We start from the raw sequence: 15,749 nt of genomic DNA, 5'->3' as shown, positions 1-15,749 counted from the left end.
CCTTGATCTATACTAATGCTTAAAAACATATAAATAAGTATTTCCTAGACACCGATATTTCTTCAAAAATACATATCCGACATAAAAATAAATGTCTCTCACTTGTGTGAGATAAACATTGTGCACGCGTTCTTCTTGATTTCCCTGTAAAGATGATTCTATTGGCCTGTTTTAGTATCTGAGTTTACGATTGTAGTAATAGATTAACTTGTATAGGTGGTACTGTATTAATAGTAAATAAACATTGAGCGCTACATTTACAAACAATAACATGAAGCCAAAGTGTGAATTATTAATTTGTGTTAATTGTGATTATTGTTACTCTGGGTTTAATATATAACAAAGGTAACTAATTAGATACGTATATTGTGAAGTAAAACAATAGATGGAAACTGACTCTACATTTTCTTGTTTAAAAATGCTGATTCTAAGAACTGCTAATGTTATCCGAAAGTTTTTTGTTAAGCATGGTCCAAAACTGCGCTGGGGTCGGCTTTCGGAGTTTACTGAATCCAAAATTTTTTTTCGGTATTTGAATTGTTAATATAGGTGCTGAATATAAAGCCCACTTAACTAAGTTAGCCTGTTTAAGAATTAAGCACGCACCTCGCAGGCAGGCACAACCCATGATGAAGCCCATCATAGAGAGGCGTTGCGCAGGCGGCGGTGGCGGGGGCGGCGGCGGCGGCGGAGGCGGCGGCACGCGCCTGCCGCGCGGCGGTGCTCGCGACACCGCGCCAGCTAGTACCCACTACTCTCAACCATGCCCGCGCCGCACATCTCTAACAACTCGTACCCCATCATAACATCCTACCCATATTTACCATCATACAAATACTTCACGAAGATACAGTCCAAATTCTTGAACATCGTTTCTAACTAGTTTATTTGACATTAACTTCTCTGATGTTGCTCTCTATAATATATTTAAAACCCAACTATGCTATAAATAGCAACGCATAACTCATCTATTTTATTGCACTTTATTTGTCATTGCAACGAGCACTTGAATCATTTGTCGGAAAACAACGCAATGCGGAATGACAGGTGTAAACTGTAAATAGGTATCTAGTCCATCATGTTACTTTGTGACTCGATATGAATACGAAGTAATTGAATATTTGATAGTGTTGATTGGAACATGCCGTGCGAGCTGGCGTCGCGGGGCAACGTCGCCGGTGCAGCGGTCGCGATCGCGTGCTGGCGCCCGGCCCGATCGATACCGCACGCAAAGTTCGCGCCTCAGACCTAACCACCGACCATAACTAAAACATATGTCTAGAGTCCCACAAAAAACACTCGCAATCAATACTTGTGCCGGCGAATAGTTAAACTTACTAAAAATGGTCTCTATCACATTTTTTTTTATTTTATTTATTGTCTTAATTAATGTCAAATATTAATTAATATGTCTAATCATTATTATTTTTCACTAAAAGTTTAATTTTAAATTGTAATTATATAAGTGCTTTTGCTCTTGAGCTTTTGCAACATTCGTTAAGGCAAAGATTTGAAGTAAAAGCAGGCTAAGTTTAGATTTCTAGACATAGAGGCGACTATTATTAGTATTAACGTGTAGAAGATTTCTATAGGACTATTATTTACAATGTTTTTTTAACTTTTATTCCGATTACTAGAAAATTATGAATTTATTTTTATTAAACTCTACCTTAATCAAGTAAATAGCTTAACCGACACAATTTCATGATTATAATGCAGTTTATAACATTCAAACTAGACTTTTGTGTGCACCTTTAACAACCAAAAACGTTTCTCTGAGCTAAGTAGCAACGACCAATTAAAAACAAACGGTACACTGCACCTCCTAAAGCTCTACGTGAAACAGACATACGCTAGTTGAAATGATTCAACTTAGGATCGGGATTGGGATAAAAAACAAGGAATGCGCTGGTGGATCCCGGTTATTTGACAGGTGGAATATCTGTGGGCAGGTAATCGAGTGAGGTTAGGGTAGGCGGACGCGAGGGTCGGTTTGCGGCAGGTCGTGGGCCGGCGGCGCGGGCGGGCGCGGGCGCGGGCGGACCGACACTGAGGCGCGCGCCGCACAACCGCACCCCGCGCACATGCCCTACGGCCCATACCCAACCCCCAGTCGCCGGCAACTCGATCTAGATTTCGACTACATCGCAGCTAGACCAGAGATTTCTTGTCAACTATACGTGCGCCCCAAAAATCGAACACGATTCTCATTTTGCACCACTACCTACCTCGCGTCAAGCGAGTTGAATTTATTAACTAAAACGTTAAATACTAACAATATTTACACAGCGGTTACGGTATAAACTGTAACTTGAAAAGTTGTAAAATGAAGCCTTAATTAGAATTACAATAACTAAAGTCTCTATAAATAAACCGGTGTGATTTGCCAACTGAATTGAATAGTTTACGTGCCGAAAATACTTTTTCGTGCGTGTTATAAATTAGGTTACAATAACGGCAACAGATAATGAATTAAAGAAAGTTTCAAATACATTGTGGCGTCGAAGCGGAAATATGTTTTTATTTATGTTAGTTATAATAACTTTTTAAGATAATTTTGTTTGTTCTTTTAATATACAGCTATTTTATATTATATATGATGAATGTGCGATGACTACACCGGTAGCGATGGCAATGCGACAGACGGTCTAGTGGTGGGTCAACGTTCGACGCCCGTCCTGTCAGGATGTCGTTAATTCCAGCCACGCGTCACTACCTATTCTCCAATTACATTTAATCCCATTCAATACCATTATATTGTAATAAATATTAAGACCTTGAAAATTGTAACGAGAGCTTTTAAGGAGATAAATGTTTTGAGGATACATCAACATATCTAAATTAGTGTCATATCCATACATTAGTACTAAAGACAACTTATGCATTTTACTTATGTATTTGCTAATTAAGGAAAATATACATATAACCATTTATAGGAAAGAGTTAAAACTTTCAAAACGGTTCTAGGAGGTAACTAATTATGACTTAAGCTTTAAGCAAGTTCTCGACTAGAATCTATTCGCTAATACTTTACTTCCCAGAGCACGTTACAAACTCAGCCAGTAAATGATTAAGTGAATGCAAAACTTAATATTTCTTATCTTGAAAGCCTGTCAAAATAAAATGTGATATATTGCGTAGTATGTTTAATTTCGTAGACATTTGAATTACATAGTGCAAGCATAAAGAGTTAGTATGATTTTATTAGTACAATTTGGAGAACTTAATATTTAAATTATTTATCAATATGTTTTAAATTTAACTCTTGTTCGTCTATCCTTTACGATTTTAAGCCTCTAAAATATGTAAATGATTTTAATAAAATGAGTTTGAATTCCATAAATCAATGCTATTTTTTGCTCCAGTAAACGAATTGAATCGCGGATTCATGATTCCGATATTCATTTATAAATATTGAAGTATACATACATACGGAAATAAAAACGTAACGGAGCTTATTTTTATATATCCACCAAATACATGAAAAAATAAGGCTAATAAAATGTAGCTTTAATATACATGTAATTTGCATTAACATAATACGTAATTAATTGAACGGTTGTTAAAGTTTTATCGCAGAAACCACATGCCACGGTATGTTATACATATTTATTGTTGTAATAATTTAACTGATGACAGTTAAGAATTTTATACGGCCTATCGTATGAGTGATATGTTAAAATAAAAATAAAAAGGGTATTTTTTTAATAAATAGTTCATTTAAAAAATTGTGGAACAATATTAACAATAGTTCAATTCGAAAATGAACCAATTATTTTTATTGTTAATAGGTGTCGCTGTGTTAGTCAATACTTTGATAAATTAACTGTCACATGTTCTCATGACTTAATCGTGTTAGTGTTCATATTTATTAGTAGTTTTTTATTAACTTTAATTGTTACACATTCTTTTTCTTTGGAACGACAACCCCAAGAAAATTGTTTTGGGTAATTCCCATTAGTCACAGGCGTATCGGAGTACCATGTTTGTTATTGAAACTATAATGATATGCTTATTAGGATAATAACACATACATTGTTAATTACATCTGGTTTATGCATATGGCACAATTATGCCACTATTGTGGTCAAAAAATATACTCGGTTAGTGTTAAACACCAACAATTCATGTCATTTTTACAAAATTCCAAATAGCGTAGCAGTACATGTTGGACACCTAAGTATATTATTTTTTATAATGATTTTTTGTCTACTATATGTTGTATTTCTTTTTTCACATTGCATAGTACCCATTTTATTTGCGGATTTAGGTAAACACTGTTAGTATTTATTTACTACCGAAATTTTAGTAACCGCAGATTCAGGCTAGACATTAGACAATACCTAAACTTAAAATGGCCTTCTCATAACCTAGTGTGAAACAATATTGTCGCAATCACTTTGTATAGCTGCTTGAAGAGCAGTTGAGCAAGCGCAGTCCTGTTATAATAAAGAGATTGCAAATTGACAATTCTATGCATCATAATGAGAAAATTACTTCAATTCATGATAAAATACAGTAAGTAGGAAAAAAATATTTATTTACTAGTTGACCCAGTAAACGTTATTTTGCTATATTAAAAAGAAAACATGTCCGATTATCAGACTTACCAATGCACACCAAATTTCATGAGAATCATGTCAAGCTGTTTCGGAGGAGTTCAATGACGTACTACACCATGACACGAGAATTTTATATATTAGATTTACACAAACATAATACGTCACAGTACTTCCTAGTTATTAGTAGGTAAATAATCATATTAAACTTAACTTTCAGAGCATCAAGAAATCAACATTATTAAGAAATTATTCGACATGAAAGGAAATAAATTGTTAGTCTGACAACTTTTTGATTTCTCAGTAGCCTTTTACAACATCTACTCATTCAAACGGGTCAGCTATAAATTACAGGAAATCATACTAGTTTATGTATCTTATAAGGCAGGTATAGATTAACTGCAGAGAAAGAACAAATTGACATAGTCACTAAGAAAGTTAACGAGTCTGCATGGTCAGCAAAAATTGACTGTGACTTTATTAGAATCATCAGTTTCTCTTATTTTCACAACATCCGTTTGCTCGATGAGTATTGATTTAAAATTTATATTTTTGCACAAATTGTGTATTATGTAATAGAGAGGGAAAGTTTGGCCATGATAAATTCATGAAATAGTTTAATTTGGTACAACGAATTTGTTGTTATATTTGAAATACTTTATGTCGTAATCTTAAATTGATGTTTGCTCGAACTAATCATTAATCTGGCTTGATTTCGGCGCAAATTGCCTCACAAATGAACAGTCGAACTCTACGTATAAAGTTCTTATTACGAATAATAATACTTAATCGAAAAATCTGATTGGTACGTATCAGCTAAACTCCCAACGGGGGGATAACATTTCAAAATTAAGAAATTTCGCTAGTTAATGTGTATGACATAATAACATGTAAATGGAAAGACAGCGTGCTGCTGGGGAGTTTGTTGCGCCGTTTCTTCTCTCACAGCAAAAGCACATAGGAAGCGGTGACGGGTGGGCAAAACTTGCTGTCAATGTAATTTGACCTTCAAAAAGTGCTACTTAGTAGCCTAATTTGAACAAATGACTTTTGATTTTGATTTTTGATAGACAAATCAATTTCTCCTTAATTTAGTCAAATTATCATAGCTATACGTTTTGGGCCATGGTGAAGGGATTATAAAGACGTTTATGGGCAAATATCAACGAGGGTCCGTTCCCTCTACTTTACTGGAGATCAGATGGAATGCATTTAGGAAAAACCGTTCTCAATATCGATACACGGTACACCTGCACGTACCAAAACGATGGCAGGTGGAGGTAACTGAATTTTAGATACAGGATTTAGGAATTACCTTTCCATTTCGGAATTAACAGAGTCTTTCTACTAATTGTATATCGATTCTACAATAAAAAGTAAGGTACTCACCAATGACGTTATTGTTTTGATGGTGATGATGAGCGGCTGCGGCGGCGGCGACGGCAGCAGCGAGCGCGGCCTGCTGCTGCGCCAGCTGCGAGGCGAGCTGAGCCTGCAGCGCGGCGTGCATGCCCACCAGCCGCTCCTGCGCCGCCTGCTCCGCGCTGCCCGCGCCCGCGCGAGCCTCGTCACCGGGGCTCGGTGATAATGGCTCATCTGTAAAGATAATTACATGTTAGTTCATTATAGTACTGGGTTGCTAGAAGCTTATAAGCCAAAGATTTGTGTTATAATGTAGTCTTCGTAATGAGCTTCTTTACAAATGCATAGTTCAGTCTGGACCTCTAGTTTAGATTGAGAGTATAACTCGACTGAGAATATTTTTAGAAAAAGGGTTCATAGGGTTAAAATTTAATTTACTATTGTGTATTATTAAAATGTTTATTTCCACAGTACACATAATTTGCGCTTTAAGTTAAAATACAGCCGCTGGTAGGAAAAACCACAAATGTACAACAACACGTGTTTTATAACATAGTAAAAGATAATAATATGATTTACTTCTTGCCTGTCAACAATGGGCACTCAATAAACAATGGGAATGTCATACAAATGTAGACAAATTGTTTTCGAATACAGTATATTGCATTTCGTCTGAACAACTATAAAAACCAAGCGGTTGTTTATAGCGATAGGTAATCGTTTATGATGTTTGATTGCAGCTGTGTGTTAGCAAACCAGTATTTAGGAGCTGACATTTACGACCTGCTACTATGATTGACCGTAACGTAGGTCGGGACCGGTAAATCAAACCAATATAATTTGATTGATACTGCTGAGCGCGTGAATAATCTATAACAAGAATGCTATCTGAAAATTAATAGTTGTATTCTATACTAGTCGTACTCGCTTTGGTTTCATTTTGCGAACTGAAGTATAAAATATGACAGTTACAAATAACATGGCTTTTTCTTAGTAAGCGAATTTCCATAATCGGTAAAGTACATCCTGAGATCGCTCTCTAAAACATCTCAAACTGACAAACATTGCAACTTGAAGTAGTGACAAACTATGGGGTTGATATATTGATAATACAAAAGACAAATAAATTTGGACCCTAGTTAATATACAGACTCTAACCGATAACAGGCATTAACAGAAATATTATTCGAAAGCTTTTTAATTTATTGACAATGAACAGAAATCTCCTAGCAAATATAACATCCTAACACAAATATGTATATAAACGCTTTTCATTTTTACCTACATACCGAGTATTATGTATGTGTAATGAGCACGTGTTTCATAAACGTTTTGCACTCGATTCAGTAGCGCAGTATAAATATCGCAATGTACATCATCAATGGGAAATCAATAGATATTGATAGCGATAAGCGAGTGGTAATCAAATGTTGTATAACAAAGTACTTAATATATCTAAAAATAATGAGATAATAGAATATTAAGCGTCGATATTACTAAGTACTGAGGACACGTATTTTAATATTTTATCTAATAAACACTTATGTTTCACTTCCCGAAAACATGTTTTGTAAATGTTATATAATAATGTCTGAAGTTCGCTAATTCTCTTTTTTCAGAGCCAAACACCATCCTTGAACACCAAATAGAAGGTCTGATGTCAACTCTAGGGCATCACTAGTTATCATTAGCGCTCATTAGTGCTGACATATTCCAGGCCAGTGGGATTCTCCAAAGGCTACGTTTACCGCAGCTCCGGTACGCAAAGAGCAATGGAAGAATTGTGAGTAGGTTTTAGTCAGTAAGGTCTGTCATACCCTTCCGCCAGTAGAGTCAATTAGGTAATGATTACCCATCCGAAAGCAAGGGCATCACTGGCTAAGGACTTGTACAACTATCACAGCATAGGCATAATAATATGATTCAAGTGTTATTTTTCCACGTCATTTCTCCACGCCAGCATTCATTACTTTAAAACCTATAACTGCTGTATAATTTATGATCCCAAGATTCCGACTAACATATTTTTTCTTTATAATTACTTAATCGTGTATTCTTTTGCTTGCCAGTGATTCATTGTAAATTACCTTTATAAAAAGAGTATTCAATAGTTTCCTTAAGTAGCCAAGTAGGTTTTGTTAGCAGCCACATATCAAGGAAAACAGACAATTTATGAGACAATCGTTATCCTGTTACACAGACATTCATAAGCAAATCGATGTATGTTTGTTATCTTTTTTGCCGATTATGAACAATCACAGGTCATGAAAGTCTTACAATTAGCGAAGCGTGTAGTGTGTACTAAAGAAACATGACTACAATTGATACAAAGATTGTTCGATTATAACGATCGATTTTGTTTCACACTTATTCTCGCGACGTTTAGCGTTCTTTTTTTAAACGTGTTCTCTCTTCACAATGACCCTGAGTCTGTTTCCACTGTCTCGCAGTCTGTTTTCATTGGTCGACAGAATTAAATATTCCCGTATTTTATTTGTGTTTGTTTTGTAACTTACCCACTTCGGGTACGGGTGTGACCGGGCTCTCTGGTAAGAGGATACCTTTCTGCACCAACTCATCTCTATTCGCTCGGACGGATATCTTCCTTTCTAAGGCTGCAAACAGAAAAAACAACGAGTTATTAAGATGAAATTAATCAAGGAATTTTAGTTGCTTTTAATACTATGGATATTTTTGGCCACCTCGACAGAGTACTGAAGTTTTAGTAATTCAACAACTACGTGGCGGTCGTTTTAAACTATGAACTATCATAAACTCTTTTAATGACCGACGTCGCCTTTAACAGCTCCCAGTAATATGTCATCAATGGAATTTTTAGTAGCATTTTAATGTAAATAGTTTTCAGGAACTTCGAATCGATAATATGTGTAGGCATTAAAATGTGACGGCGATAATAAAAATACGTCGTTTTAAATTTAATTATTCGTTATCTTTTTACCTGACTGATTCAGTCGGCAATGTTTTATTCAGTATTGTGAACTTACTTCTAGAAGCAGCTTCGAATTTTTCTGATTTCTTTTTCCGTTTCCACTTCCACGGCTTAAAAAGTCTACCAAAGGCTGAGAACTTCGACTTGGGTCGCTCAGCCGGAGGTGTGCGCGCGCCCGACCCCAAACTGTTCGTGCGTACAGCCGAGCCATTTTGTTTTTTAGCTGCAACAAGAAAGAGTACACTTTAATCTCAGAGAACACTTCGCATTTTTTTATTTTAATCTACAAAATATACTGCACAGTATACAAACAATACGGTTCGCGGATAAACGGACCTCTCTAGACTGTTCCGCTTATCTGAATAATGTAGAGTTTCAAAATTAACTAAATGTATGTAGGTTAAAAGTATGTCACTGAACTTTATAATCTTATTTAGCAGGCAGCTGTGCGAACAGGCGGCTTTAAGATTTTTTGCTCTTAATTAGATAACAATATGATTAATCTTTGGGTGTGTATAAGGTTGTGAGTGCTTCATTTGAAACTTTTTTTTCTTCCTTTATTGCTTGTTCGTAAATATACGTACGTATTAGAATACAATACAATATACAAGGAGAGTATGAGAGTTTAGAGGGTTTACCATCACGAAATAAAGTAATAATACTATGGTTGTTGAAGCGTGAGAGCGCAATACTTTCATAGAGCAGCATCTCTCTTACTCACCGAGAATGAACATCTACCGATACGATACAATTATAAAAGGTGTAAAATCTTCATTCATTTGTTTATTCCGAGTAACTTATTGATAACAACATCAGTCAGAGCTGAAAGCGCATCAACTTTGGTTACAGTGATGTAGGTCGAAATAATTAAACCTCCCTTCGAGTCACAAATAATAAACCGAGAGACACATCGTTGATACAATATAGGTACCAGCAAGATCGGTTCAAATAGTACTCACACATTCATACATCCACACAATCAATGGCCCCATTATGTCGAGAGTCTATTGTTACGAACTGTCCGCGCCTATCACAACACAATACGAAGGAGAACTAAGTATACCTACAAAAGAGAAATTTCCCCGACGTTGCCAAGACCACAAATCTATACATTTTATACAATTGTACTCTAGTAGCATTTGTTCCGCAGTAGTTAATTTTTAGACAGCCAATTAGATTCTGACTGACAAAATAGTTTAAATATACTATAAAGGTTGTAGTCTAGATTTTGGCAGATTTAATTCACTACGTAAAATCTTAATTCTTGTGAGAATAATGAAGAAACAGGATGATCACGAGAAAGGCAGGGCTTACGAGGTATGCATAACAAACTATAGGACCAAGTCATTGATATGCGGCTGGTGTCTGTAGTGAAGTCGAATTCAACTTAAATTTTCCAAGAAATACAGTACAAAAACTTGTACTGAATAAGTTGATCACTTGAGGCTATCATAATAATGTTGCAACTATTTTAAAACTTTGTGGTGTATTAACTCATCAGCTGCCAATGTAAGGTGTGCAAATACATTAATTTTGTACAGCCTTTTTTATTCTTATTGATTTTTAGGGTTTCGTATGTCTCCTTTTTCTCAGGGAAGCTGAACTTCTACAATACTATACTCAAGTCTTTTGTCCTTTAAAGCTGTGAAAATATCAAACTTCTAATTGAACTCGATCGGAAGATAAAGCCGTTTATGCCGCCAATTTTCGAGGAAGGGAAGGGAATAAAAACCTACAGGAAAAAGTAAAATGCAAATACATTAAATTTTTATTCATACGGAACCCTCAGTCTCGCGAATCCGGCTCATACTTGAGCGGTTTTTAAAGAATTTTTTTCTTCTAAAACAGGCGGTCGTATGGTTTAATTGAACTATTTGTTCCAAAAATATATGTTTTCCAAGAAAACCCACACTTTTCCTTTTTTATACTTGAAAACATGAATAGTGGTTTTCTGGCAAGGTTGTAACCCACCTTCACCTCTGGATAATATCAACAATACCTACTCAGGTCACAACTTCCACGAAAAGAAAGAATTTTCTATCGTACAGAATACTCGGAACGTCAGATCTATTAATAAAACTAGGTACCAAGAATATTTTGAACGTGATATCTATCTTAAATATTTGTCAAAAGAATTTAGTCCACCGATAAGAGCCATTTCTTATTTTAATGCTGTCATTACGTTATCAACAATAAAGGCAAATTATCTACACGTCTAACATTTAACTAAAATACCACAAACAACACTACACCATAAATAAGACGACTAATTTAAGTAAAGCCTTAGTAAACGTTTTGTTGTTACAAGGATCAGTTTATTTGAGTACGTTAAAGCAAATATTATCAGGTCAAGGGAAACTGGTATTTACACTATTTACTAACTTCTAGACATTGTTTTCCCATGGGCAGAACTCGAACTAGGAACCAAATTTAGAACTACAACTAGTAAGGTTCGCTCGCGTTTAAAACCAGTTGAGTAATCAAGGTGAACCGGTATGTCTGTCATTTCATCTTTAAAGATGAAAATAGACGGGATGTAACGAACAAATACGATGGCCGGTATATTTTTTATTTAAAGCAAATTACTACGAAGCACTACACAAATAGTCTATTAGATATGATCTGTAGTCGCATAATTTGAACGTGAATCACATTTTTTCCGAGTTCTAAATAACACGCAAAACGATAAACCCAAGGACAAACATACAAAATACTTTAAATTTCTGTACGGTTGAAATTATCATGAGTGCCAGTTACGCAGCGCAAAAATAGAAAAAAACTTTTCGGATTTAGCTTTATCAGTCCATTAAAAAGAAATCAAAATAGATTTGACCGCATTATTCACTAGTTCGCGGCGCCCCACGTTCCCTATCGCGTATTTCCCGACTCGCAGATTGATCAGGATAATAAATATCCTACGGTATAAAAACCATCTAGATTCTATGCTCCATTCTATCCACATCCAGTAAGATCTATTACACATGTAAGTATAGGGCATTGGCCACCTCTTAATTTTTTGTGAGCTTCCATTAATTTACGGACAAATAGGACATTTTAAAATATGGTCGATAAGAAGAAAATATGTTAATTGTTTAGGACAAGCGCGCGGTTTAACAGATGACATGTCTGTTTTACAATTAATATCGTCCAAAATGAAATTACATATGTATCGGTCTATCGGGCACCCTCAACTGAAGTATGTATGACCGATTTTCGCGACTGTGAATCACACTCACTCACTTTGCAAGAACCCAACATTATTTATAATGCCTTTGTTATTCTGACTTGATTTTATTATCATCGGCTTACCTGGTTCAGATTAACGGAACGTTTAAAGGTATCCTTATGAAGAACGGTGTTTATGTATGATCTCCGCAGCGATATTTTGTATTAATATACACCATAAAATAAATCAACATGACGTGTAACAACCTAAGCGCATTTGCAAACGAGAATACTAAACAAGTTTTAATTATAGTCATTAACTATATTCCTTTTATGTACATGGTGTTTAATTACAAAATTATTTTAGTTTTCAATTTGGGATTTGTATTGCTATACTATTTTGGGAAGCGACTAAAACGGCAAGCAATGTAGTTATGGGTGTGATGTATATTATTTAATTTGCTAAACGTGAGTCACCGGTTCGTGACGGCGACTCGCCCACTACAATTGATGGAGTCCACCAACGCACCTTGTGTCCTCACATTGTTGAAAGATTTGAGGTCCTTACCTTCTAAGACCTCGACTGTTATTTATGATCGATCACACAGATAACTCATGACGGGTTTTAACAATGGCATTTTTACTTACTGTAAATTAATATGAATTCATAGATTCGTACTTCAATTTGAATCCATTGCAAGACTAAGATATTGAAATTTATGAAGTTTCTACAACAAAACTAATATTACGAAAACTATGACATCTTGGCCTGTTACTATGAGTTAAACAAACATTGTTGTTGACAAAATTTCATAATCGTAGTTCAGAAATTACTCGAATCTACAAACAGTACTGAAAGATCACATATCAACACCATGACAAAAATCTTCAAGATAAGTGATAAACAGAGCACTTAAAATGTGATATTTGTACAATGATTTCATGATGATTACAAGTACTGTCATAATGTCCATAAAGTAGATCCGACTCTACAATTTTCCATTACATTTAAAAAACAAAGGGTTCTCTAAATCTACCGTTAATCGTGGCATATACAACCGCATTTTGTAAATGCTCTGGACCATGTCAGTACTACTTTCATTTTCATTTACTATAATAGATGTAATAGAATGATATATTAACATGTTTTAGGAACCGAGGCAAACACATGTTCTAATGTTTACTGTTTTCCTATACAGTGCTTTAAATATTCATTGTACTGCATCTTCGAACAACTTTTAAATTACATGCTTAAAATTGTTTTTAAAACAATTAAGCAGCAAACATCATTAGTGAGTCAGTTTTTCTCTATAATGAATATCTGATTGTAATCTGTGTAAACGGCGATGCTTCCAATTATGTTAACGACATGCGACAAGGTGGCTAATAATTCTAACAGTTTATAGTATAAGTGCAGTTATGGCATTGGAACAATACGGGAGTGTACAAACATTCAATCATACTTGCAATGATTCAATGGCACCTTTGCGTAACGAATACCGTAGTTAATATGCTTGTCGAGTGTCACCTGCAGTAACAAAGGCACATTAGTTAAGACCTGCAGAAAACTACCATCGAACATGTGTACTTGCGTTATTACATTTATATTAAACTGGCAGCTGGGACTTCCTTTGCAATTTCATTTCAATATTTTTGTTTTTATATTGGTGGAACTTTTAGCTATCTGCTATGTAAGATTAAAGTTCTGTACAAAAATAATTCAGTAGTTTTTGCGCAAAAATGTAACAACGAAACAGCAATACATCCTCACAGACTTTCCCATGATATTATATTCGCTAGTAACCACATTTGCTGCGCGAAACTCAGTATAATGATATACTCATTGACCTTTTGATTGCGAATATCGCTAAAATAAAGCACTCTCCGCCAGGAATGCAAATAATTCAATATGAATTAGTACAGGCGCGTCCTGATAAATTGGGTTTTGAATATTGCTGTTGGTTCATCAGTAAATAAATGTCAACTTTGAATTCAATTAGTGTAAGCTAACTGGGACGTAGATAGGCAGAAATGCTATTCGCATAAACTGTAGAGAAATTACAAGCTCCGGAAAATGGTGAGAAACCAAAGTATTCGTATTATTATTTAGGTATTCGATAGATGATAGGTGTAAATTCCGCCAATTAACGTAACGATCATGTATATTAGATGGTGTCAAAGTCACAGAAGTCATTTACGTGTTTTGTGACAAACAAAGAATCTCTTTGTGTTTACGAAGCATCCTAAAAGTCATTTTAAAAATACTGTTATATTGGTAAACGGGCATCACACGAGAGCAGCCGTGTGACATCATCGAGCTGTGAATAATACGACACAGATAATCACTAATATATGTATATACGTACTATGCAGAGGTAACAATCCTCTAACTTTTATGGAAATAGTGACAAGTTGTGTTTACACAAAAACTTGGCGGATAAAGTAAACGTGGAACCTATTTTTGGGGTCCCGTAATCTTTTTTTATATCTACCTGCCAACAAAAACAGAATGTATGTCGCGCTCGGTGAATAGTTAACAATAGTTTTTTTAGAAAGTTATTGAATCTTACACCAGATCGGATTATAAACAAATTCTTCAGTTCGACATTTTGTCAACGATGCGTTAGATTTGGCGATTATGTCCTAAATGTAAACGTAAAATTTTACTATAGAGGTACTTATCCATACTTCGATAAGTATTTTATAATTCTCATTTATAGTGGTAGAGATAAAAAATTTAATAATAGAACAATAATAAATGTGTTAAACCAATTCATATGTTGTACGGAACAAATTTACAAACACCAGATTGCGAACTCATTTTGTATTCAAACAGCTATTATTATTGTAATTATGTTCCAAATAGTACACAACAAATTTAAATGACTAAACGTATTATACGCGTATTCGATAGGCACGTTTACGTGGATTAGTATACAGACGAGACAACTAAGGTAAACGGATTACTTTGGTTTTAAAATTTTGTAGAGCCGTAGTGTATTATACGAAATGACTTAGAAACGTGTGTCACGTGTACGAATCTTCGTAAGTCAAGCTCATGTAACATAGCAACTCGAAAATACAGTTTGTTTCTTAGAAATGTTTGCAATATTAGCGTTTTCACTTTCTATACATGTACCACGTTGAGATACATAGAGCTATAAGAAAACGTGAGTAAAATCAGACTCTCATCTTACGTCTTTTGTGTTCGTCTTAGACCATAAAACATAGTACTTATCTGAAGAAACAAACAGTGCACTGTATATATTAAATCTCGTCTCATATAAGACAGTATCACCATAAAAATCGACTCTACATCACAAACATGGCTTTTGTTTTTTAGTCGATTCTAATTTCTATATATTTTTCGTTTTACATCACTCAATCCATACTTTGATAGATTTTAAATTACAAGCATCAAATAAGATTAATGCTATACAACCTTAAGAATGACCTTTATACTTGCCTCTGTGGCATGATTTCCAAGTTCGAACTTAAGGTTAAATCAGATAACTTCACCTACTACCTTATTCAGAGCTTACTTCTAAGCCTAGTGGAGAGCTAAAAACAATTGAAAGTATTAAAATCGTGGACATTGAAATAGGAAATAAAAACGGGAAATATATGTACGGAAAATGATATAAATTGTTATTTTAATAAATAATCTCATAATCTCATGATATAAGTGTGATTATTAAATAAATAAATAAATA

The 15,749-nt window shown here is 34.8% G+C and overlaps 1 protein-coding gene across 8 annotated transcripts in view; it reads right to left on the bottom strand.

Moving 5' to 3' along the window:
- LOC113504419 (phosphatase and actin regulator 4B) overlaps positions 1 to 15,749 on the bottom strand; it is a 48,626-nt gene that overhangs the window by 20,475 nt on the left and 12,402 nt on the right. For all 8 annotated transcript variants that reach the window (XM_026886683.1, XM_026886684.1, XM_026886688.1 and 5 more), the window contains 3 exons: positions 8,927 to 9,094; positions 8,438 to 8,536; positions 5,949 to 6,155 (listed from right to left, as the gene is read on the bottom strand). In XM_026886683.1, the coding sequence (XP_026742484.1) occupies positions 5,949 to 6,155; positions 8,438 to 8,536; positions 8,927 to 9,094 (474 nt within the window). The remainder of the gene's footprint in view (positions 1 to 5,948; positions 6,156 to 8,437; positions 8,537 to 8,926; positions 9,095 to 15,749) is intronic.

Source organism: Trichoplusia ni, chromosome 22 (genome assembly GCF_003590095.1).
Source record: "Trichoplusia ni isolate ovarian cell line Hi5 chromosome 22, tn1, whole genome shotgun sequence".
Taxonomy (NCBI): Eukaryota; Metazoa; Arthropoda; class Insecta; order Lepidoptera; family Noctuidae; genus Trichoplusia; species Trichoplusia ni.
This window is presented reverse-complemented; position numbering and strand designations above follow the sequence as displayed.